A 23,477-nucleotide genomic window follows, 5' to 3' on the forward strand; every position below is an offset into this window, starting at 1 on the left:
TAGCTATAACAGTAGCACAAAACCACGTGTTCTCTCTGAATAAAGAACAGAGAAAAATAATAAAGAAAATACTCATCACAAGGGATTTACAACTTTTCACTCTGGTCTCAAAGACTTTGTACCTGAAAGACAGAGCAGCATTTTAAGAGACAAAATCTATATAGATTGTGCTGCTCCAATGCTGTTGCTGCTTCTGCACATGTAGGAATACTTGCCATATTTATTATTCATTGTTTAAAGACTGAAATCCTCAATGCTTCCTAAGAACCTTTAAGGTATCTTACAGATAACCTCAGCTACACAGTCAGTCCTCAGAGCACGATCCACTGCCTGTCCTCTGAAAAATGGATAAAGGCAAAAGCTTTACATATATTCCAACTCCTTAGAGCACAATGAAGTTTATGGCTTTTCAATTTTTGCATCCTTTCTAGCTCCCAGAGCAAGAGCACATAGGCCAAATTCACATGCACAGTGATAGAGCTTAGACTCTTACAGGGAAGGGATTTTAAAAGGCTTTCCATCAGGCTGTTGTCCCTGTACACTTGGACTTTACAATGAACACTTTTTCATGGCTGGAGGTACACATTACTTGGTGCTTTCTATAACCTAGCAGGTAAAAAAATATGTGAAAGAAGGTATAAATTTATATAAGACATACCCCGTTTTAGCTTACATTCTGTTAGTTGTTTCTGGTTTTACACTCTTCTTACTAAAGTTACATTAATGTCAGTTCCCTTATAACCAGTCTTGCCAAATGAGAAGCTGTGCGTCTGCTAATAGGATGAAAATTATTAAGTCATTACAAGTTTAAGCAGTTGGATTTTTAACTTGTTTTGTCATCTAAGGAAGTCTTAAGTGATGCAGTGTGTGTGCCAAAAGAAGGAAGTAGTAAATTAACTTCACTCTCACATTAGATTCCCTTAGATTTACAGCTAACTCTTCACATTTCAGTCTAGAATTTAACACCAGACCTGGGTCTCCTCCCAGGAACCAAAAAACCACAACGAAAAACACCAAAAAATTGGAACATTCCAGGATTCTCTCATTTTCATTATTATTCATTATTAAAGTCAGGCTGTCACCTAGTCATAGCCTTATGGTGTTAGGCACATTCACATATCCCAGAGTAAAACATATTCAGTGCCTTAAGCTCCCTGCATAGAGATTAAAAATAGCTAGAACAACAAGCTGACAATAAAATAAACCAATTTGCTTAAAAAGCATACAAAAGCCATCCATCATTAAGCAATTTTCAGTTTTTCACAAATAATTTCAAGGAAGAAATGAACCTCTCATGTTACGTATAAGAAATCGTTAATACCAATGGGTGAAACTTAGGCAGAAAAAGTGGTTAATAACTTGACAGAAAAGGCAGCTTAAGTTTTACTTAAGAGTCAGCAAATTGTGTTCGATGCAGCCTTTATAATACCCCTTCTGAAAACTGTTCTTTTAAAACTGTGTAATTCATATGCAGCAATACAAATTTTAACACCAGATGAAAACAACTGGAACAATACACTGATGCCAACAGAAGAAACAAGCCCCATAAAATTAGATTATGCATATTCCTAAAATTTGACTACTTCACTGCTTTGAGGATGCTTGCTTTCAAAGATCATAGAATTACAGACTAATCTGGGTTGGAAGGGACCTCTGAAGATGATCCTTTTTTCAAAGCAAAAATGACCCCTGGGAGCAAGCACAGTGATGGGAAAAGATATCAAACATTTGATGGGAGAAAAGGCCCTGCAAAATCATGACACACGGAAGTGGAGAAACTTAAGCTAATTTGCCTAATGCCTTCGATCCATTAGAACATCTTGTATAGCATGTCAGGAAACAAGCTTAAGCATATGCCACCAGGTCAAAGACATTGTGGCAAGTGGAAGACAATCTGAACTCCCAGATAACTACTTACTTCCAGTCTTTGGAGGAGCACAGCTACCATAGAACCACATGCAGGTTCCATGTACAGAATACTAAACATTCCCCAAAACAACTGGTACTCCAGGACAGGTCACTGTGCTCTACATGGGGAACTGATAATTAAAATTACACAACAAACTGGAAGCCTATGACCAGGGATGTAATTTTCCATCACCAGCACAACCATACCCTTTGTAAATACCTTGTTGCATACAGAAATGCTGGTGGGTACATGGGGTGAGGGTAATGGCACAAGATGTCCTCAAGTGTTTCTGGACCTCAGGAGCTCAAGATTAATTCAGCTCCACAACTAAAGTTACATAGTGGGGGAGAAAGGAATAAAAGGGCATTTTCTGCCAAAAACATTCTATGCCTGCAACCTATTACTCCCACATTTCTTCAAATATGTTGTCAGGCACTTTTGGTATGAATTAGGGGACTGGATTAGCATTGCCACCCAAACCAAACATGGCATCTGCAAGAGTCTCCCAAGAGACTCGAGTGTGTTCTGACTGTGAGGAGATTATAGGTTGGGAGCATACCCAGAAGCCACAGCCAGCAAAATTAATCGCTTTCTTTTTAGCCTAGAGAGGAGTCTTCTGTTGGAAGTTGCCTCCATGTTTCCTGATGAAGTGCCCTGCTCATTCCTTCCTAAGGGTAGCAAAATGAAAGGGTAATAATTTTAAGCACTCCCCAGTTTGGACAGGCTAAGCCTACCATGTACATGTGTGTGCCTGAGATTACCGCACAGACTGATATTCCTCCATGTGTTATAAACAGGAAAACCACTAAGACAAACAAGCTGCTCCCTATTGTAATTTTCTGCAGCAATACTCTAACATTAAGTGTATTCCCCCTAGGTGTAAATTTGTCCCCAAGAAGTACTAATAAACTTTCACAGCACAATTTGCCATCATGTGTTTAGTTTATATCACTCCACACCAAAAACAAGCTTACAGAGTTTCTAAAACAGTAGTGTTGGCTTCTTTGTTGTTTCTTTCCACCTGAGAAAACAAGCTCTTTGGTTAACCAGAGTGCCAGAGAAAGCAAAAATACTCCTATCCATCATTACCTACCTTTTGAAATTACTTTTCCTAGCACAAAGTGCAGCACCTCTTTTATCTCTGTTTGACCATTCACTTCCTAAAAGTGCCATCACTGGGAAATGCAATGACACTTCTCAGGGAAAAGCTCCCATAAAAGAGCCATGCTCCAGTCAGGCTTAAATCTGCCCTCCTGAGTCTCCAAAAGGTTAAACCTGCAAATGAGTCTCTTTGTGAGGAGCTACAGTATCAGACAGAAGCACATCAGTGGACAGACAGTAAAGCCAGGCATATGCCTGCTATTGAATGTCCAAGAGCAGCAGTGATGTGTCATACTTCATTAAAACTTCACATGCAATAAAAGTAATTATTAACTCCATTAAAATTTAATGCATATTTTTGAGAGACTCTACTTGAATAATAAATCGGGTTTTTTTCATTATAGAATATATCAAAAGGACAAGTTTATCCAAGAGCTCAAGATTAAAGACTTGGATCTCTTCAGGGCATAGCAGGGAACACTACAGTTTTAAAAAGACAGGTAAAAGAAATGCAAAGCAGGCAAAGCACAGCTTCTGCAACTGCTGTGCTGTAAGTCTATTGACTGAGCCTCTTTCAAGGTGATATTTATTTCATTTGGGGACCATAAAATCTCCCCACTTGGATTCATGAACATGGTTAACCAGGCATTTTGTCTGACAGCAACTCCACTAGATCAACCTAGCTTCTGCCTGGGCCATAAACATAACTTGGCCTTTTCCATGAGTGCTGGTAAAAGTCAAATATCAACAAGGCAGTTACCTTGCTATCAACAAATAGTTACCTAACTTGAAATGGGTTGGGGTTTTCTTGTTTTTATAATGGACAAGCTTCATACAGAGCAGAAAACACTCAAAGACACTCTCAAACCAGAAAGGAGGAGATGTTTGCCACCCAGTTATCACATCTAACAGTGAGGAGAAAAAAAATTAAACTAAAATAAACGTGATTTCTTTAAAAACCTGGTAAGACCGGCAGAGTGGGAGAGGAGGGCATCAGGAGAAAAACTGTACTCAGCTCACAGCCAAAACCTCCCAATGACCTCAGGACAAAAGACCCTTTGGACTACCAAACAGCCCTACTAGCTGTACCACACAGCAAAAAAAGCCCCCACACAGTTAGCAGCACAATATCTGTTGCAATTTGCTCTCTCATGTACCTGCACTACCAGCCCTAATATCTTACAGTACTAACCTACCTGCAGTATGGGTGCTCTCTGAAAGGATGCTAGTGCCAGGCATATTTGGCAGCTTCATTTTAGCCCCACTGTGCAAGATAGTTTTTAATTTAGTATAGGTTCACCCTGAAAGACAAACTTACTTAGTGAACCTTGGAAAAACCTTTGGAAACGCCAAAAACAACTGCATGGTCATTAATGGTATTTAAACCTTGATACAGTTAATGCTCAGCTCTAAGATGTCAGTCTTCTCACCAACTCCTAATACTTTTTCTGGTATGCCCAAGTCCCTGTATTTAAGAGGCAATGAAAAGGAACCCGGAGTTACACAGCTAACAACTGTTCTTCCCTTGCCCATATGAGCTACTCAGGAAAAGAAAACGCAGCTTCTCTTCTCCTTGGCTTATTTTTTAAGGTGAGACATCAGCTTGAAACAGTGATGGCCAGAATGTACCCAAAAGGAGAGGGTTGATAGCCTTATGGAATAAGGCAACAGAAAACACTACATTCCTTTTGCTCTGCTGGAGGGGGGGGATGGCTGTGCTAACAGATTACAAGCACAGTTTGCACAGTTTTGGAAAACAGGATTGTTCTGGAAAGCGTGCTTCTGTAAATAAACCTTTGTGCTTCACAATCACCCCCACCTACCCCACAGCCATGCACATACACTGTGACTGCATCTGCCTCAGCCTGACAGTTGCTCCAATTGGCTTAGCAAAAGGGCAAACAAAAAAAGTCATATAAAACAACAAAAAGGAACAAACCCGAAGATACCAACTCTGCTCTTGGTCTTAGCACTGAATCTCGCTTCAATCATCATTCCTGGCAGAACTACACAGCACCTTTTGTCTTGCAGCGACGATAAACTTCCTGCTGCAGGCTGGAACAGGTCAGTGCTCCCTTTGTCTGCCCAGTGGTCCAAACACTGTGAAATCCTAGATAATCGTGACTAAGTTTTCATAGCTGTTGCTGCTGTGAAAGCAGCCTCTGCTTCAAGTGGTATCCCCTTACTTGCTCTGAGTTCCCTCCCAGGGAGAGGACCAGCTGGGGCACTACAGAGGGAAGCCTTCCTTGCCAAGGGACTGGTTTTCCCCTCCTCCTCTGCAAAGTGATGGTTATCATCCACATCCAATGTACGACCCATTGCTCACAGCACCAGTGTCCCAGGAAAGGCCTTGCTAAGAGTGTGCAACCAAGCTCTGCTGAAAACCACATGCTCTAAAAGGCTTCATGTTGACAGCTATGGGAGAAACCAATCCCATTAAAACGAAACAATGGAAACCAACCTTCAAAGTAAGCTCTTGAGTGTCTCTGGCTGCATGCCTCTATCCTGGAACACCACCAGCCAAACATTAACATATAGATGTTAATTCACAGGCAGTCAGCTTTCAGAAGAAAGTACATTTTGCTGATGATCAAGGTGACACCAGCCCTACATCACACATCACTGTGAGACTGAAAGCTCTGCTACCAAGACTCTAGAAACGCCCCCCAACACATTACTATGAATTAAGAATTAAATACTTCAATGTATGCATCCCCCTCAGGTGGGATCAGACAGTTATTATGGGAGAAACAATCACAACCATAGGCAGTGAGACTAAAACTGGTGAAGACTAGAGAGGAAGTTGTGAGAGAATAGCAGCCCAGAGTGTCTTTAGAGACCTGAGATAACAGTGATGCATGGCACACAATGGCTAGAAACATACTTATAAAAAGGCAAATCTTGGCTACATAATTCAGCGGTGAACAAAATACTGTTGTGCAATTTCTGTTGAAAAGGCAGCATTTTATTCCAAGCCTGCCTGTACAAGCACAGCCTAAGCTCCTCACCTACACACCATTGTGAAAAAGCTTTGGAATCACCACTCCACTGCTGCTTCTCAGCCCCATTCTCCCCAAGAGCTACAGCCAGATCCATTGAGAGTTACTACGATAAGCAACATGAGACTGCTTAAAACAACCAGACAGCCACCAAGATAAAGATCTCTGGAAAAAAATAAATGCCGTGTCTGGCTTAATCCTGCGCCAGGACTGCTGATAGTGTTTGAAGCTATTACAACGTTCATTCTGCACACAGACAGCAGTGACTGGCAGCAAGAGGGAGCCCCGCTGGATGGACAACAGTAAGGTAAGAAACCAGACAGCTCTTCCTTAGTAAATACAGGAATCATACTAGAGGCTTTAATCATCATCACCGTTACACCTCTGTGATAAATCCAGGAAGATGAGATTTAACCCCACATAAATCTGTACACATAATATGCTTTGCTGTCTGCATCAGGCTCTGTTGTCCTGTCCACAAATTAATGTATCCTACACAAATAAACATATCCTAAATATTAGGGAAGCCCACATAAGCAGGAAACAACCAGGGCAGCTACTTGAAAGGGGAAATGTTTCCTCAGTCCATGCCCTGATCACAGCAGGTCTTAAACACACAGCTCAAGTCTTCTGAACAGCATCAAAAGAGTGCAGTTCCCAAGAGAAAACTCTACATTTCAGCTGCAGGCCCAGATATTAAGGTTAAGGAGATGCTTGTAAAGCCTGAAAACCCATTTATTTTCTTTATCTTTTCAGTTTCTACTTCTGCAACCTCTGCTTCTTTGTAGTACTACATTCCATATTCTCACGCTTATGTTTGCAGTTCCTTCTACCAAAAAACTAATCCCTTTAAAGAAAAAAAGCTAATTAAATTTAAGCTTTCACTTCATTTTTCTCCAGCAACGCTGACAGACAGTTAACATTTACTTGAGTTTATTTTCTCTTAGTAGCTTTATCACCCTTGAAGGAGATGAAGTTTGTAGTGAGAGCATCACCATCCCCAGGCTGCCGGAGGAGGAACTGTCCAGCAGCAAAGCACCTCTTGAGAGAGAGCAGGGATCGGCTGTGTGCTGACAGGAGAGCACCAGCAATGCTCCTCAGCCTCTCAGTTCAGAGCCATTTGCACCAGCTGTTCATTTTCTACTGAATGTATCACTCCACAAGTTGTTTAACTTAGAACAAATGCAGCTTTTGGAGATGACACCTGAGGCACTGTGAGTACTGGAATTACAGCCCATGTACTAACGTTTCTTAAGCAGAAATCATCAAACGGGTTCCAATGAAGAAAAAGGAGGAAAAAAAGTCAGAAAATGCATCTCTTCTCTACTTCCCCATGGCCACTACAAAGCCAAATTCAAAGCACTTCTAAGTCCCAAAGCACTGCCATTTCACTCTGTGTTCTCAACCAGAAAAGCATGTTTTCTTATGAACTACCCATAATTCTAGCGACTTGAGCTGTAATTTGGTAGTCTGCCTTGTACAAAATCAAGTTCTGAGCTACACATATCCTACAAACTTTCTGATATCTGCTTATCTCAGACACACTGTTATGAGGAAAGACAGACTTCAATACTCAAATTCAGTAGCGGCAATAAGAACTGTTCTTGTCCTGAGAGGGAACCACATAGAGGAAAGAAGTCATGCTTGAAACACTGACACTTATCAATTGCAAAACAATTCAATGTTTTATTTGCAGTTTATTTGCAGACTTGCAACAATTTAGTGCACTGTTTCACTGGGGTCTTTTGAAATCAAATCTGCCTAAAGAAATACAGAATCAAACTGGTTTGGGTTGGAAGGGACATTAAAACTCATTCAGTTCCAACCCCCTGCCATGGGCAGGGACACCTTTCACTAGACCAGGTTCCTCAAAGCCCCATCCAACCTGGACTAGTGGAAGGTGTCCTTGCCCATAGCATGGGCATTGGAACTGGATGATCTTTAGGTCTAGTTTTTTCACAACTTTACTCAGATCTTCTGCCTCATGGCTCCAGCATGCTACAACTACATGTTGGTAGGACTGTCATCCAGCAAGCCTGGCACAGGCTTTCATTTAACTTAACATAGCCTATAGAGCTCTGTTGAGTGCCATTTGGACTGGACAGCTCGTTTGCCTAGTAGGGTTTGTCAAGCTAGCACATGAAGTCACAAAGTTCAAAGTTTCTCTAGCCTTGATCACCAGCAGCCCAGAACCGACATCCTTACATTACCATATAAACCTATTTGTCACCAGGAATTCAAATGAACACTAATAAAGAGAAACATTAATGATGAAACTTCAAACGCCTGCATTTGTCATGGAGAAGAATTCATCAGGCATACAGAAATAAAAGGAAAGAGGAAAGCCCTAGTGAAATACTCCATATATTTTTAAGTCCACATCTTTTATCACCCATTCTGTCACAAACCTATGCAATCAAGGAGATTTCTGCTTGGAGTTTGGGGAGGGTTTTCATGTTTTTCAGGGGTTTTGTTTTACTAGCTGTTACTTAAGGAGAGCAGTGAAAGATCATGACCCTATTTCCACTCCTCCAGAGTCTGCAAGGCTCTCTTTGATGTTTCTGATGTCATGTAGCCTCATGGATCATATCACCTTTCCCATGAAAGCACAGGGATTATCTTTCTCCACTGTTTTGCATTCTCCATTACATGAACAAACAACACTTCCTGCTATTCTTCCAACTGTGAAAAACAGCTGCTTACATCATATAGAAAGTAGGTAGCCTTGTTTGTTGAGGATGAAGAGGCATATGGCTCCTTTTGGTCCAGACTCAATACATTAAAGCCTAACCAGATGTGCTCATTTGAGAAAGACCAGAATTAAAAAACTCACAGCCGTATTTTCTAAGTAATGGTCATCTCATAAATCTACATTCTCTTTAAGAAGCTTTTCTACAACAGAAAGCAAAGGTTGTTCCAGAAACAAGAAAACCCATGGAAGATATCTAGTCTCTTCCCAGAGATCCACACAGCTTAACAGAACAGGGGTTCCTCCTTCGTGGTCCCTTTATGTATTTTATTTTCTCTCAACAGCCACAGACAAAATGTTGATAAAGTCAAAGGATGAATTTTATCTCCCATTCTCACAGTTTTTAGGTACAAAGAAGCTTCCTGGAAAAGTTTATACATTTACAGATGCCTGGACCCACTGGATTTTCAAAACAAGAGAGCGCCAAGTAATATCCATTGAATTTAGGTCACGCCCATCTATGGGAATATGAAAGGAGGATATGCAACTCACCACATATATAACCTTCACGCTACACTGGTGATACAGATTAGTGCTTGTAACACAGATGTTGTTGGAAAGATAAAACTCCTTCCTATATAATTTTCAAACCCATTCTGTAAGTTTCCTAGCTGAGAAGAAAACTATTGTGCTTACTTTGCAAACAGATTGGCACCTGGGGACAGCTCTTCAATAACAGTTGCAAAATCAAGATAACTACTGTTCTAGGAGACCCTGGATGAAGACCCAGGAAAAACAGACCCTTTCTATGTCCCAGCTTGTCTGGAAAGTGCTCCTGCATCCCCAGGACCATAAAACATGTTAAACTGAGTTATTCCACTGCTATTTTAAACTTAGATAAAATCCAGGGTACTCTTTAAATACAAGAGCCCAGCTGCTTCAAGACAGACCCCATGTTACCCTGCCATTCCTACACAGATTGTGTATCAGCTCCTTGTGCAGTCAGACCTTGCACAAAACTAAACAGCAAACCTGCTGCTCCTGCCAAGACAAAACTTCGTCACCTTATTCTAACAAGTGTAACAACAAGCCAAGACAAAACAAAGAAATCCCCACAGCTGCATCTGATCAAAAGTAAATAAAAACCATATTCCTGACACCAGGTCTTGAAGGCCTAGTGGTGCTCAGACTAACAAATCATGCCAAGTACAAAGTTCTGAGCTTCCACACAAAAAACTTAATCCACCTGTCAGGAAAACAAAGAACATCCAAAGCCAAGCAGCACCATTTAATTTGGTTGAATACTTAGAAAAGAGTGGAATTGCAGCGAGGACATCATAAGTAAGGACAGGAATGAACTGACCTTGACATATGCTAGGTAATGTTCGCACTTTTCCTGCATGTATGTCAGTTCTAACTTCTCTGTGATCTGTCCCATCGTCTCTCCAGAAGTCACAAAATAAACTCTGGGTTGCTGGCTCTTTTCCTTCTTTGCCACATCAGCAGTCAAGTTATAATTCAAACCTGGTTTAAAAAGGAAGAAGAAAACAGAGGATGTCAGTGAACAATAGGTATTTTCTAACCACCTATGAATGGATCCTGTTGCCCCCAGGGCATGTGTGCTTCGAGAAAGGTCAACCCTTGAAGGCCCTCAATCACTAAGTTTCCTGTGACTGCACAAAACCAAATCCAATTACTAATGTACTTCCAAGTTTTGTGTTACTGCGTTCCCCAGCCCATCCTTTCCCATCGGAAATTATGTGTAAAAATAATTCTAGGCATGCATACTTAATAAAAGTAAAGAAACAAAAGATACTTAAACTATGTTGTTAACAGAAAAAACAAAAAAACACAATACAAGCAACAACAGCAGCAGCCTCAAGCTTTCTTTTCCTTCTAAAACAGCACAAACCATGCAAACATCAACCAGGATGTGGCACTTTCTGACAATTACTTTTGTTGATTTGCAGTCACCTTAACATTCACACTTTAACTAGAGGTTGCTGCCTTGCAATCAGCATCCCTCTCCTAGATGTTACACATCCCTAGCAGTTTATAGAAGACATACCCAGACTAATGAGCTGTATCTCTGTAAATCCCGTTTCCTGCTGTTCTATAGGATAAGTAGCTTAACACAAGCAGTTGGTTTGCAGCTAGATGTATGTGTCCAAAAGGGAACCTACTTGTTACCTGAAGTAATTATACAGCAACTGAAAAATCCAATCTGAGTATACCTTTCTTTTTGGCAAATGCAACAACAGAGGGAGCAATGAAACTGAACAGAAGCATCAATGTTCTGCTGCTTTCTACTGACAAGGGAAACACAAGTGAGGTCCTTTCACTCATCACAAACCACAGTTTATACTGATTTCAGCTGTTATCAAGGCAATAATGGGAGTACCATGAGATTGGCTCACTCTAAATGGCTTAATTAGATGCTAATCCTCCTAAAGGACAGCCAACACCAGCTCCTGTGCTGATTTGTTAAATATGTGGGATGTTTGCCAAATTATGGCTTTGGCTCTTGTTTATGTTTTAAGTCCGAAATGATTGATACCATATCATATGCTGCCCATAAATGTAAACCTTTTTTTGTAAGACAGAATGTTATAAACAACCAATGCAAATGTTAAACATTCCTGGACTGAGGTGTCCTATAACAGATTTCAGCAAGGAGCCTGTGCTGGGTTTTGGTGTGGTTTTACTTGGTTTGGTGGTGGTGGGGTTGGTTTTTTCTAACCAGTTTAAATCCTAATCTCTCTAATTTAACACTGCTGTCAATGCTGTCGCCTCCAATCATTTCTCCACCAGACTTTCAGTACTTTGAAGAACTTATTTAATGATGTTGTAAACCTTGGTGCAGAAGTCTCTGTAAACATTCATAATTCACATAATTCAAAACGACCTTGCTTCCACTTACAGCATGCTGTACCCTGATGAAAAACTCCCTTAAGTTCACACACAACCACCAGAGACATACCCTTGGTAGCAAGAAAAGACACAGCTAAAGAATCAGCCTAACTACCATCACAGGGCTCCACCTGAACTTTTTTTGCTTGCTGTTGGCAGAATAACCTGCTTAGAAGGACAATACTTCAAAAGTGCTTCAAACTCTACCAAGCTCAGCACCAAAACTCCCACTGAAGTGGTGTTTACTCAGGCCCACTAAAGAGCACCACCTATACAGAAACACAGGGCTTAGCCTATTAAATACTCCATCAGTCTCTTTTTTTGTTCCTTTTTTAACATGTGCATATCCCACACCCATCCCCAATTGTCTCTCATCCCCTTGCAAGACCTCACATGCATGCACACATGCTGAGATCTGCACCAGCGTCCCGAGAATAAGACAAGAAAACCCATTAGCAAACCCAGGCCCTGCACAGGCAGAGGCGAAAGCCCCATGGGAAGACACAGCCCTTTCCACAGGACAATGTATTACTGACACTGAACAATTCCTTGTGGTAGGGAGGGAGATGCATCCCAGCACAAGGCCCATAGCAGTCGTCTGAGCAAAACCACCCCAGCTACAGCCTCTTTGAAACAGCAGTGATGTTTTCAATCAGGCAGTGCAGTTCCCATCCTCTCCCACGCCCCCTGTTTATTTTGACAGCTTGCTTCTATGTTATATCCAGTGATGTCACATCACTGGAAAAACTGAAATACCATGAGTAAGGGCTTTTTCTTTCAACCTTCTTTCCAAAAGGCAACCAGGGAGGAGATAATTCACCAAACTTAGCACTGCTGGTGGCGTAAGTTCCTCCTGCATGATCCAGCAAGAGACTGGGAAGCAAGTAAATTAACTCTTCCATGTAACGCCTTCAAATATTTGTCCACCAGCTTTAAACCAGTCTGGTTAGAAATGCTTCAGGGCATCTGACCGTCTAAACTCCACGCAATCAATGTAAAACCCTGGTATGAGCTCAGAGGAAGGTCTTGATCCTTCTGATAACAACTGTTCCACTTCCATAACTGAAATAATATGCCTATAAGCTCTGATAGCAGCTCCCTCTGAGAAACTTTTGGTCATACCTACAAGAGGACCACAAGCTAGCAGACCAGGAGAGTTACTCCAACCAGTAACTGAGGCACCCAAGTAACCTGCAGCAGACATTTCATAATGAATTTTCACCCCAAGTAGCACATATGTACTGACTCACAAGCTGAAGGGAGAAGTCTGGAGAAGGCTCCAGAGAGACCTTATATCAGTCTTCCAATACCTAAAGGGGCTACAAGAAATCTGGAGAGGGGCTTTTTAGAAGTCCTATAGTGATGGGACAAGGGGAATGGCTTTAACCTGACAGAGGGGAGACTGAGATTAGACATTAGGAAGAAATTCTTCACTGTGAGAGTCTTGTGGAAGGCGTCCCTGCCCAAGGCAGGGGATTGGAACTAGATGAGCTTTAAGGTCCCTTCCAACAAAACCATTCTATGAAAGCAGCCTTGAAGCAGAAAGGAGTGAGGAGAGATTAAAACTGGCCAACGGTATCCCATGAGCTAAAATGGGAATCACAGCTGGCTATGTTAATGGAAGGGTTACACACCCTGAGCCAGCCGGCACATCTCTTCATCGCCCACTCAGATGATGCTACAGCACAGAAAAAGCAGGCAACAAAATGCTCAGCAGGAATAAGCCCATTGAGAACTGCTTATTAAACTACTAGCTGCACTTCTGATTCATGAGGGAGGAGGGAAGTGGAGGCGCCACATGGAGAAAATTAAGAACTTACTAAATAATAACTAAAAGCCATTGGAAGAGGAATGTCTTTACTGTCTCTACCAGTAATTATGAGGAGGAAATAATTCATGAACTTTGCTTGCAGAGAAAATTCTTAAGTAATGAAATTATTATCAAAAATTGCCCTAGCAAATGACAACACATAGAGGACATTCCCCACATCCTCTTCCAAGAAGCTTTCCTTTTCCCCTTGTTTCAAACCTTGTTTCAAATCCTCTCTCATAGCGTTATCCTTAGCTTCTAAGTAGGAAGCCATCCTTGCTGCTCCATGCACTGGACAACATATCACTACAACATCCACGGTTCTGAGGTATTCATAGGGTAGCTCTGACACAGGCCTGCATTCAAGCAGACTGGGAAAATGAGACACAGACAGAAATACTCCTCGTGCACCAAACTACAGCAGGATCCAGGTAAGGAGTGTCCACTTTCGTCAGGTTTTAGATCAAGCATGTTTCTTAGATCCTAGAAACATAATTCAGAGTGCAAATATCAACCAACCTATTATCCCACACTAACTCTCACACCAGTTTTTCAGGCAACAGTATTTGGACATGAGAACTACCCCAGAAATGGATCAACACACAAGCAATGTGTATCTTTGAATGTGAAGAATAGAGTATAGGAAGTGAAGTGAAGAGTACAGAAGAAACTTTGAAGCCATTATAATGCACCTGCCTAACTCTAGCCAAATGCCCAAAACCCTTCATTTTCATACCTACTAAAATTCACCTGTTTCTCACACTGACACTATTATCATTGTTGTCATTATTATAAAGGAAATTATCTTGACTGTGGGCACCAGTTTACTTTCATTCTGCAAGGACAAACACAGAATCAGCGTGTGATGTGCAGAGATGTCAGCAGCCTCTGTCTTCTTGTCCTGGTCACTCAGAAGCACACAGTCTGAACAGGCTGAAGCTGCTCATGCAGGCTAGGAAATGCATTTCTCCCATCTCCTGCCTTTCCTGCATATACAGAGACCCCAGGGGAGACAAGGCAAAGACCATTCAAGCGAAGCAAAAGAGCCTGAGTTAGATTATAGGGTGAAAGAGTGAAAACTTGAAATGTTTCTCACACATCCAGATGTACCAGAGGCTGTCATGTTGGTGGGAGTACAACGAGAGGCTCAGCTCTCCCAGCTAGAGCCAAGGCAGCGACAGGTCAGACAATGCCTGGCATGCAGCGCAGAGCGCATGCTTCACTTGGGTATGGCTCTTTGTTCAGACAAAACATTCCAGCATAAATCCATACTTATAAAGACCATAGTCTGCAAACAGTATGCAGAAAATAGATGGGAATTATACTGTCATTGGCACTATAAAGCAGTATCAATATATACAGACCCTCAGATATCTACTCCATACACTGAACAACGCGATATTGCAAGTACATTGCATGGGAAAGGTTTCTATGCAAGTGTGAGGCAGTGCTAAATGAACACTTTCTTTCACGTGCCCGTTAACAAAACATCTATGTGTTCAAATGAGCATTGAAGACATATATTTGCACAGAAGAATGCTGCCTGCTTTGGCTTTCTAAACATTATGTAGTAGGTGACCAACTTCAGCTGCCCAGAAGCAAGAGCAATGCCCAGCCAGTAAGCAGCTGCCCTGAGCATCTACACTGACAAGCCTTAAGAAAGCAGCATTCCCAATGAGAGCTGTGTTCTCACCCTCTAACTTAACAGGCTGACCCCAGACATGCAAAGACGAGACAATTCCAACACTTTGACACAGTATTGTAACAGCTCCATACCTCTTTCACAGTCCAAACTGGACAATGATTTATTCATAGGGATATTCTATTTTTTCCCCACATTGAACCCCACAGGAGAGGAACCATTGCAATATTTCCGTGAATTGTTCCACCCTTTGTTAATTGATATTCTTCAACTGCAACAAATCAAAATAACCTGACTGTCAGATTACAAACTGAAAGCTTACTTGAGGTATTTATCCAAATCATATCCCCAAGTGGTTTTATACAGTCAGATAATTCTGGCTGCAAAGTTTTCAAGACAGATCACTTTGCTAGAAGCATTGTATTAAAGGACAATGGTTGGAAGTTTTATAATCATTTACTTCACAGTAAAACAATTCCTTATAATGAGATGGATGTTACTTGCTGAAGAAGATGCACATGTGCATTTCACCACACTTTGTATGACAACACAGGGGAATTCAACTGGCTCTTACAAATCATGAAGAAGAGGAAGATAGGCCTTACACAAACACGGGGAGCAGATATCTAGATTGGGAAAAAAGGCAGCTCACTTCTTAGCCACAGGTTCAGAGGTGTGAAATTAAAGCAAAGGAAACATTTTGAACAGTACCTCCAGGAACATAAGAAAACCTAGATATCCAGAAAATCAATTCAGTGATTTCCAGGCAGGAATTAGCACCCGAGGAGCACTCAGAGATAAGTGTTTTCTTAACTGGCAGAGTAACAGGCAGTACAAAAAACACTTCATCAAAGCATGTATTTTCTGCTGAGAGTTATCCTTTACAGGGAGGCAAAACATGCAAAAATAGAAACTGAAGTCTCAAATGCACCGCTTCTTTGAGCTGTTCAGTGAAACAGTGACAAGCTGCAGAGATCAACTTCAGAAGCAGCTTGTAGTTCTCACTTTATGTGAATGACAGGAGAAGTAGCAAGAAGCCTTTTTCTTCTCCAACCCATTTAAAATCCAAATACTGCAGCAGGTTCTGCATACTGGGATTCATATATGAAACTCTCACCTTTCTTGAGCAGCAGTTCAGAAAGGCTGGGAACCAATGGCTTTTAGGGTTAAGTCAGGCTCATCAATTTCGTCTGTTATGCATAAGATTTGCAGGGATGTCAGGGTAAGCACAATGAGGACAATGGCTGAAAGGACTGTTCAGATTAGTTAAACTTCCTGTGCATCGACCATGTTTGAGGATAGGTTTTCTATTAATATGAGTGTTAGTAGATGGAAGACTAAGACGCAAATTGCCAGCGCAACTATAAAAGCAAGGTCTATAAGAGAATATAACTATAAGAGGATGACATTCCCAAGGCATGGCAAAGATAAAATACCATGGCTGAACTAAATAAACCCAGACCTTACAATATTTAGAAACACTCTCTCTATCCCATGCCATTTCACACATTATCTAAGACTTGTAAACACTGGCGTGTAAAAGGCACAAGTAATAGTTTAATGCAGCCAAGATAAAGGCATGCATAACTACACACCTTACAGTTTCATTCACCTAACTCCATTTAAAGAGACTAACCAACCTGGCAGATACTCTTGCCATCAGTAAAATACTGGGCGATTCATAATAATTTTACAGACACATAAACCGATATATGTAAAAGCCCATGTCTGGTAGGAATTCAGATTTATAGTTCTCTGCTTCAAGAGCTTGTTGTGGACCTTTAAAAGCTACTAATCCAGAGCAAATCACACCTGCTTTCTGATAACATTTATAAAGGATATGGATACAGAAATGTGTTATAAAGAGGTAAACAGGGAATATGAGCTTAAAAAGCACAAATTGCTTCTGCTTCTGTGTTTCTGTCCTTGCAGTAAGCCCAAGGACACATTTCCTTCCTCTCACTGAAGAAGGAACTGCCCCACTGTTATGTCAGCCTCATCAGAAGGTAAAAACATGCCCAAAACAGGGACCCTCCAACTTTCTGGAATTGCATAGTCCAGCTCACCCTAAAACAACTTATTTCGCATCAAAGCTCTGTTCCTGACTACGAAGGGAGTCAGTTCAACCTGCTAACATGCCCCTGCCCAGCGCTGGCACAGGAACCTTACCTATTTCTCCAGGAACACGCTTGCCACTGAAGCGGAAGCATGTCGTGACATTGAGGCAGTTCACTGGCTGCAAGCCATCATGGCACTGAGGAGCTGTGATATTGATGGATGCAGGCAGGAAAATGGAGATATCCATGGTAATGACAGGCCTGGATCTGGTGATCAAAGAGAAGTGAGATTAGGTGATCATTCAGATGGAAGTTTTCAGCCAAAAGAAAATCACATGAATTTGATAAACTGCAGGATTTGAGGCAGACATGAAGAACAGAGTGTGTTTGAACTGTAACATGAATTAGCACTTGTCCTAGCTGGCAAAGACTACAAGTGTCTGAATGAAAACTGTAATGTCAGCTTGAGGTTCAGTGCTCAGATGCAGACTGCAGGCAGGCAGCTGGAGAAATTGGTAATGTATAATAGTAATCATTACAAATAACAAAATTAGCAGCATAACAGCAATCAAGGACAAGATCATGCAAGTGAGACTGTTTGCTAAGCAGCATGGATGGTCAGGAATGGGTAGATAGAGACCTTAGGTTTCCAGAAAATGATCTACAGTCAAATTTGTTACCTGAAAGTCAAAGAGGGAGTACAGGGATAGGACATACATCATTCATACATCATTTTTATGAATGTAAGAGGGACAAGAGACACTGTGTTTTCTGGAGGAGGGAACATTCAGCTTTTTCCCTTCAAGTGAGTGGTAAGGACTGAATCCTGTCTTGAAGTCTCTGACCTCTGTTTCAGGAGTTACCCAGTGTGCTGTGAATGAAACCTTTCTGCCCTTGCAACTCTGGCACCAGGCTATCGCTCTGACAGCTCCCAGCTGAAGGTGACCTTGCAGAACAAGGCGAGTGCCATCAGAGACTATGTGAGTCTTCCCTCTCACACAACACAGAAGCTCTGCCAGACTGGTTGGGAAAAGCAGGACAGAATCCCAGGCTTGCCCAAGCATCCTCAGAGCAGGACTTCAGCCCAAAAATTCACAGAGTGTTTTTCTTCATGGTTTTAATTCTGTACATGTTCAACATGAACATGTTCTTCCAAAACTAACTCCAGCAGTGAAATATAAATGTGCAGCAACCAGCAGATTCACTTCTAAAGTAGTCCCAGCAGCCATGTGAGGCCAGACCACATAAGTAAACCACTTTAGGACTCTCACTCCATAAGCCACTTAATTTAGAGGCAGGGGAGAGGGGGGAGAAGAGAGCAGGGATTGAGGTTACACCTAATTCATATTGACTGGAACAAGATTTACATCCATCTCTGAGAAGGCTGCTCAGACTCTTTTACCACAGCCTGCAATAACAATGTGAGTTCATATTCTGAGATGGAGGATGAAGATAAATGCTAACCCTAGAAATATATACAGTAATGGGAAGGAGGGAAGAGTGAGCTTCCTAGGATCATTTCACACCTTTGGAAAAAAAATAAACCTCTTTCCAAATGCTTGGGGAGACAAAGAGTAAATGCTATTAACTGAACTAGAAAAACATTTCTCCTAGGAAAAAAATACTCCTCCAGCCATGATGCACTGTGTGATTTTTCCTTAATGTTAGCTCACTTGGTTATTCACTGGGGAAAAAAGCAGTGCTTCTGTCAAAGGGCCATAGAAACACACGAGCACTACGACGATGATCTGCCCCAAGTCACCGCGGCTTCCACCAAAGCCTTTAATATCACTTGGCAAAACTGCTGTTTGTTTTGGCAAGAGGACTTCATGAAGGCTTCTAGAAGGATGAGGAGGGAAAAAGAGAAAAAGCTTATTTTTTTATCCTACTCTTCTTTATCCAAACAGAAAGAGGGACACACTGCAAATTAGCAGTAGCAGTGATTAATCAGGCTACCCACAGTCCATCCATAATGTACCATTTCCCTCTGAAATGCACAAGTATGAACACACAGAGGTCACCATGCTGTTGCAATGTATGTGGTTTTGAACATCACAGCAAACGTTTCAGGTAGCCTTCCCCTCCTGCAAGTGACAAGGTAGGACAACACAGTTTTCTTGCTAGCAGTTGCAGAGATGGGGGGCTGCAAGATCCCATCTGGGGAAGGCACATGTGCATGATAAAGTAGCAGAAAACTCTTCAGAAGACTTGACTATTTCTTCCCCACTATCCTTTTTTCTTTTGTTTCATTTAACTAATTCCAATGGAAACAGACTCAAGTTTTTCCTGCCTTGAACAGGAAGCAGGCTGGCACGGCCATTCCGCAGCTCCAGTATTTGTCTTGCCAGTCTCATCGCATCCCTGTATCTTCCATTAAGATGCAGGAGCCCCTAATGACTTCTAATGACATCTAGGTATTGACATTATTTGCTATTAAATATTAATAAATGTAACAAAGGAGCTACTGGCAAAACTCAAACTTCTTATTCTCTTCCCCAGGTCTGTGCATCTCAAACCCACTCTTACTCTAACTCTCCCCCTGCATAATTTGGTGAACCAAGCTGCCACACCTCTCTCCATCAGATGAAGCAAGCAATTGCACTTAACTCATACACTTGAAACAGCAGCCAAAATCCTGTGTGCATTGAAAATGACTTTGTATTTCATTTCCCTGAGGACTCCTATTTCATTCTGACTCCAATTATAACTTGCAAAATTACATCCTGGCATCTGACACAGCTGACTTGTTGCTTAACTGTGTTCCCTTAAATCATTATTTATTTACTTTATGTAAATGTAAGAACAATAAAAAAGCCTTCTCTCACATTCAGAGCAACCTTTCTAAAGCGGCACTAAGATGCAACACATCTTCTTCCAGCTCTAACCCTTTGTTTTCTTCATAGCCCTGGTTGTCCTACTTATTATCACGTCTCACTGAGTTGTATAAACTCTTTGACGTTATCCATGTCTAAGGTTCTGACTAAAAACTAATCCAGCTTCCTTCTTCTGAACACAGTAAACCGGGCAGAAAACTGGAGTGGTGGAGGACTTAGACCATGTATGATATAATCAGAAAACAGACGAAAGAAGGCAACAGCAAAATGAAAAAGACATTCATCTCACCTCAGAAGTACCACATTGTCTGACAAGAAGGCTCCAACAGTCATATCTGAAATGTTTATAACATTGAGAATAGTTACAAAGGAGGCATAGGATTCAGTTCTCTCAAATCAATTGCTAAATTATAGAGCTTACATATCTAAACAAAAGCATTTTCCTGACTCAAATCAGCCAGTTAGTCCCCTCAAACGTAATTATGTCACAAGCATTATATAACTGGAGGATTAGGCTTGTGACATTACTTCTCTTCTACTTTATTGCTTGATTTTTATTACTACTACTATTCTCCATTTCTTTCTGTTTGTTTTTGTTTTGTCATCGTGACTGAGCAGCTTGCAAGAAGCTTACAGCCTTAGAGGGATACTGAAATCATAGAATAGAATCATAGAATATCTCAAATTGGAAGGACCCATTAAGGATCATTGGGTTCAGCTCCCTGATCCTCACAGGTCTACCTAAAACTAAAGATAGGATTAAAAGTGCCTCATGACAGGCTTAGTGCTGTGACCATTTTCCTGGGGCATCTGTTCCAGTGACTAACCACCCTCTTAGAGAAAAGCCTTTTCTTAATGTCCAGATTTCATAGAATCATAGAATAGTTAGGGTTAGAAAGGACCTTAAGATCATCTAGTTCCAACTCCCCTGCCATGGGCAGGGACACCTCACACTAAACCATACCACCCAAGGCTCTGTCCAGTCTGGCCTTGAACACCGCCAGGGATGGAGCATTCACAACCTCCCTGGGCAACCCATTCCAGTGTCTCACCACCCTCACAGTAAAGAATTTCTTCCTTATATCTAATCTAAACTTCAACACGTCACAGAAGTGACAAATTGGGAACACAGTTCTTGCAAGAAAATCACCAGTGAGCTCAGATTATCAAGATCTTCTGCTTTAGCATCTCAGTCCTTCATCATGACTGTCCAAACATAAATTGATTGGCTCAAATTCTCATCAGGAGCTTCAAATAACAGAGGGGAAAGGGAAGAAAAAGCTCAGCTTCATCAGCCTCCTGCTATAGCAGGAGACAGCGACCTGGAAACATCCAGCTCCACTGTTTGCTCAGCCTGTTGGTGCATTTCCCAAGCAGCAGACATACCTGGATAACCATTGCTATCCATATCCACTCCCCCTGATATGGACTGGCCAAACATCCTCAGCATGGGGTTTATTGTCTGCCCAGACAGCTTCTGCAGCAGAAAACACATTAAGTGGCATTTGTCAGTAACACAAAGAATCCTCTAAATACATCCAAACACTAAAACACCTCCTCAAGCCTGATTTTCATGGTCACTGGAAGTCTTTCCTGTGTGCTGGAAGTGCTGCACATCTGCACACTTCACCCACGCAGCCCTAAGCAGGAAGGCTGTCAACTGCAGGAAGCCCTTCTGCTCTGGGCTAGGAGGAGGCCAGTGTTGACTTGGATTAAAAAACACACCTGGATTACAACCCAAATGAAATTAAAAACACATCAAATTTGTCTGGGGGGAGAAGATGGAATTTAAGTTTCTCTTTTTTTTCCCCTCATATCCTTAATTTCTGTAAGTACAAATTTTAAGTGGCATCTTAACAAAATTAATGATTAATTGAAGCAGAAAATCTTTCAGAACCATTCCTTTTCACAAATTTGGCCAGAGTACTTGAAATCAAAATGATTCATTTTCATCCCACTTGGAAACTCTGGCTTCCATCAGCTATTATGCAATATTTTGTGTCAGTTTGGAAGCTGCATCTCATTTCTGCCTCCCCGACACAAAGCTTGATTAACTTCGAACATAGCTTCTTTTTTATTTTAATTACTAACACAAAAACTTTCTCTAAATGTTTTGAATTCTGAATGTCTTTGTCTGAAGCAAATTAATATATCAAAATCTCATTTGCTAAGAAGGCAATCAGATGCCTCCCAGCTCCCATTCATTATGCCGGGCCATCAGTGCAAGAGCTGAACTTGAATCAGCATCTGACTGCAGAAGTTACAGACAGAGGAAACCTGGCCCATGAAGTAATTCTGAGGCTGCTGGTGGCTTCACAGCTTGTGACATGCCACCAGCTTTTCCTGGCCCTCCCATAAAGGGCGTAATACTGAACAAAAGGTCAGACAGGAAATTCATGGAAAAAAAGACAAATTAAGGGAAAGAAGATATCCTGCAGTCCTGACAGCCAGTTTAAAGGGAAATCAGTGCCCCACCATTTAAGACCTCCTTTTCCTACTCATGGGCAGATAAGATTAAGACAACTGGAAGTAACTTCCTCCCTTGCACTATACTTGCATCACATCTTGGGGGGGGCCTCCAGTTAGGGTGGTAAATAGCGCCTGCAAGCATCCCAGTGGACATCTGCTGGCTATTATGACCTAGAAGGAAGAGGTATAATGCTGCTCTGCTTTTAAGTGCCATGAATGAAAAACAGCAGGCCACAAAGCCAATCAAGCTGCTTCTGCTCATAGCCACCACTAAAGCTGCTAAAGGGAAGTGAGGGAATAACACTGAATGAGCAACTTACTGAAGAAAAGTAAGGGGAAAAAGCTAACAAATTGAAAATGGTGAAAACATAGACCCAGCAGGCTCTCATCTATCTTTCTCAGCTTACTTAAAAAGGGAAATCCAGGGCATTAAGATGGCTCAGGGGTATAGTATTAAGATACAAAAAGTCTTTCTCTGGGTTCAAATCCAGGGCAGGCAGGTAAAGAGCTGAAGCTGTTACACAGCTCTTTTGGTTGTATGTGGGAGATGAACCAGTGGTGTGGTGCATGTGGTGCTCTGCAGCAGACCCTGGCCAAAAAGTGCTCCCCTATGGCATGGGATAGTGATAGGAATGTTATCAAGGGTCAATGACCACCCTCTTGAGCTGGACTTTATCCCACTGACCAAGTGGAGAGGCACACAAGGGCCATGCCTGCTGGCCTTGCTCCAGTGGGGAAGGAGAGATCACAAGCAGGATGTTTTGCTTCCCACCCTGCTGATCTGTCCTCATTAAAATTTGTAACATTTTCCCATGAATGAGCAAAAAAAAAAATCAGAAAATCTGATCTTTTTCAGGAAAGCTGGAAAACTCCAGATTTTTCAGCATCAAAGAAGAACCTCCCGACCAGGGGCTCTCTGCAAGAAACAGGCAGAATCCGCCATATGCCACACATTAGTGCATTTTAGAAGTATCCATAGTCATTTAACTTCCCTTCTTTTTTAAGGAAAGCAGCATATGGCATATACATGGTAAAAGGAAGAAGGACTAAACCTCTA

The 23,477-nt window shown here is 41.6% G+C and overlaps 1 protein-coding gene across 1 annotated transcript in view; it reads right to left on the bottom strand.

The window, feature by feature from the left end:
- Nucleotides 1–23,477, bottom strand: part of ITGA9 (integrin subunit alpha 9) — a 213,540-nt gene that overhangs the window by 151,654 nt on the left and 38,409 nt on the right. Inside the window, exons 12-15 of the mRNA XM_034062975.1 lie at nucleotides 21,338–21,428; nucleotides 20,241–20,286; nucleotides 17,230–17,384; nucleotides 10,062–10,222 (exon numbers count right to left, since the gene is read on the bottom strand). Coding sequence (XP_033918866.1) covers nucleotides 10,062–10,222; nucleotides 17,230–17,384; nucleotides 20,241–20,286; nucleotides 21,338–21,428 — 453 coding nt within the window. The remainder of the gene's footprint in view (nucleotides 1–10,061; nucleotides 10,223–17,229; nucleotides 17,385–20,240; nucleotides 20,287–21,337; nucleotides 21,429–23,477) is intronic.

The sequence above is a fragment of the Melopsittacus undulatus genome, chromosome 1, assembly GCF_012275295.1.
Source record: "Melopsittacus undulatus isolate bMelUnd1 chromosome 1, bMelUnd1.mat.Z, whole genome shotgun sequence".
In the NCBI taxonomy this organism is placed as follows: Eukaryota; Metazoa; Chordata; class Aves; order Psittaciformes; family Psittaculidae; genus Melopsittacus; species Melopsittacus undulatus.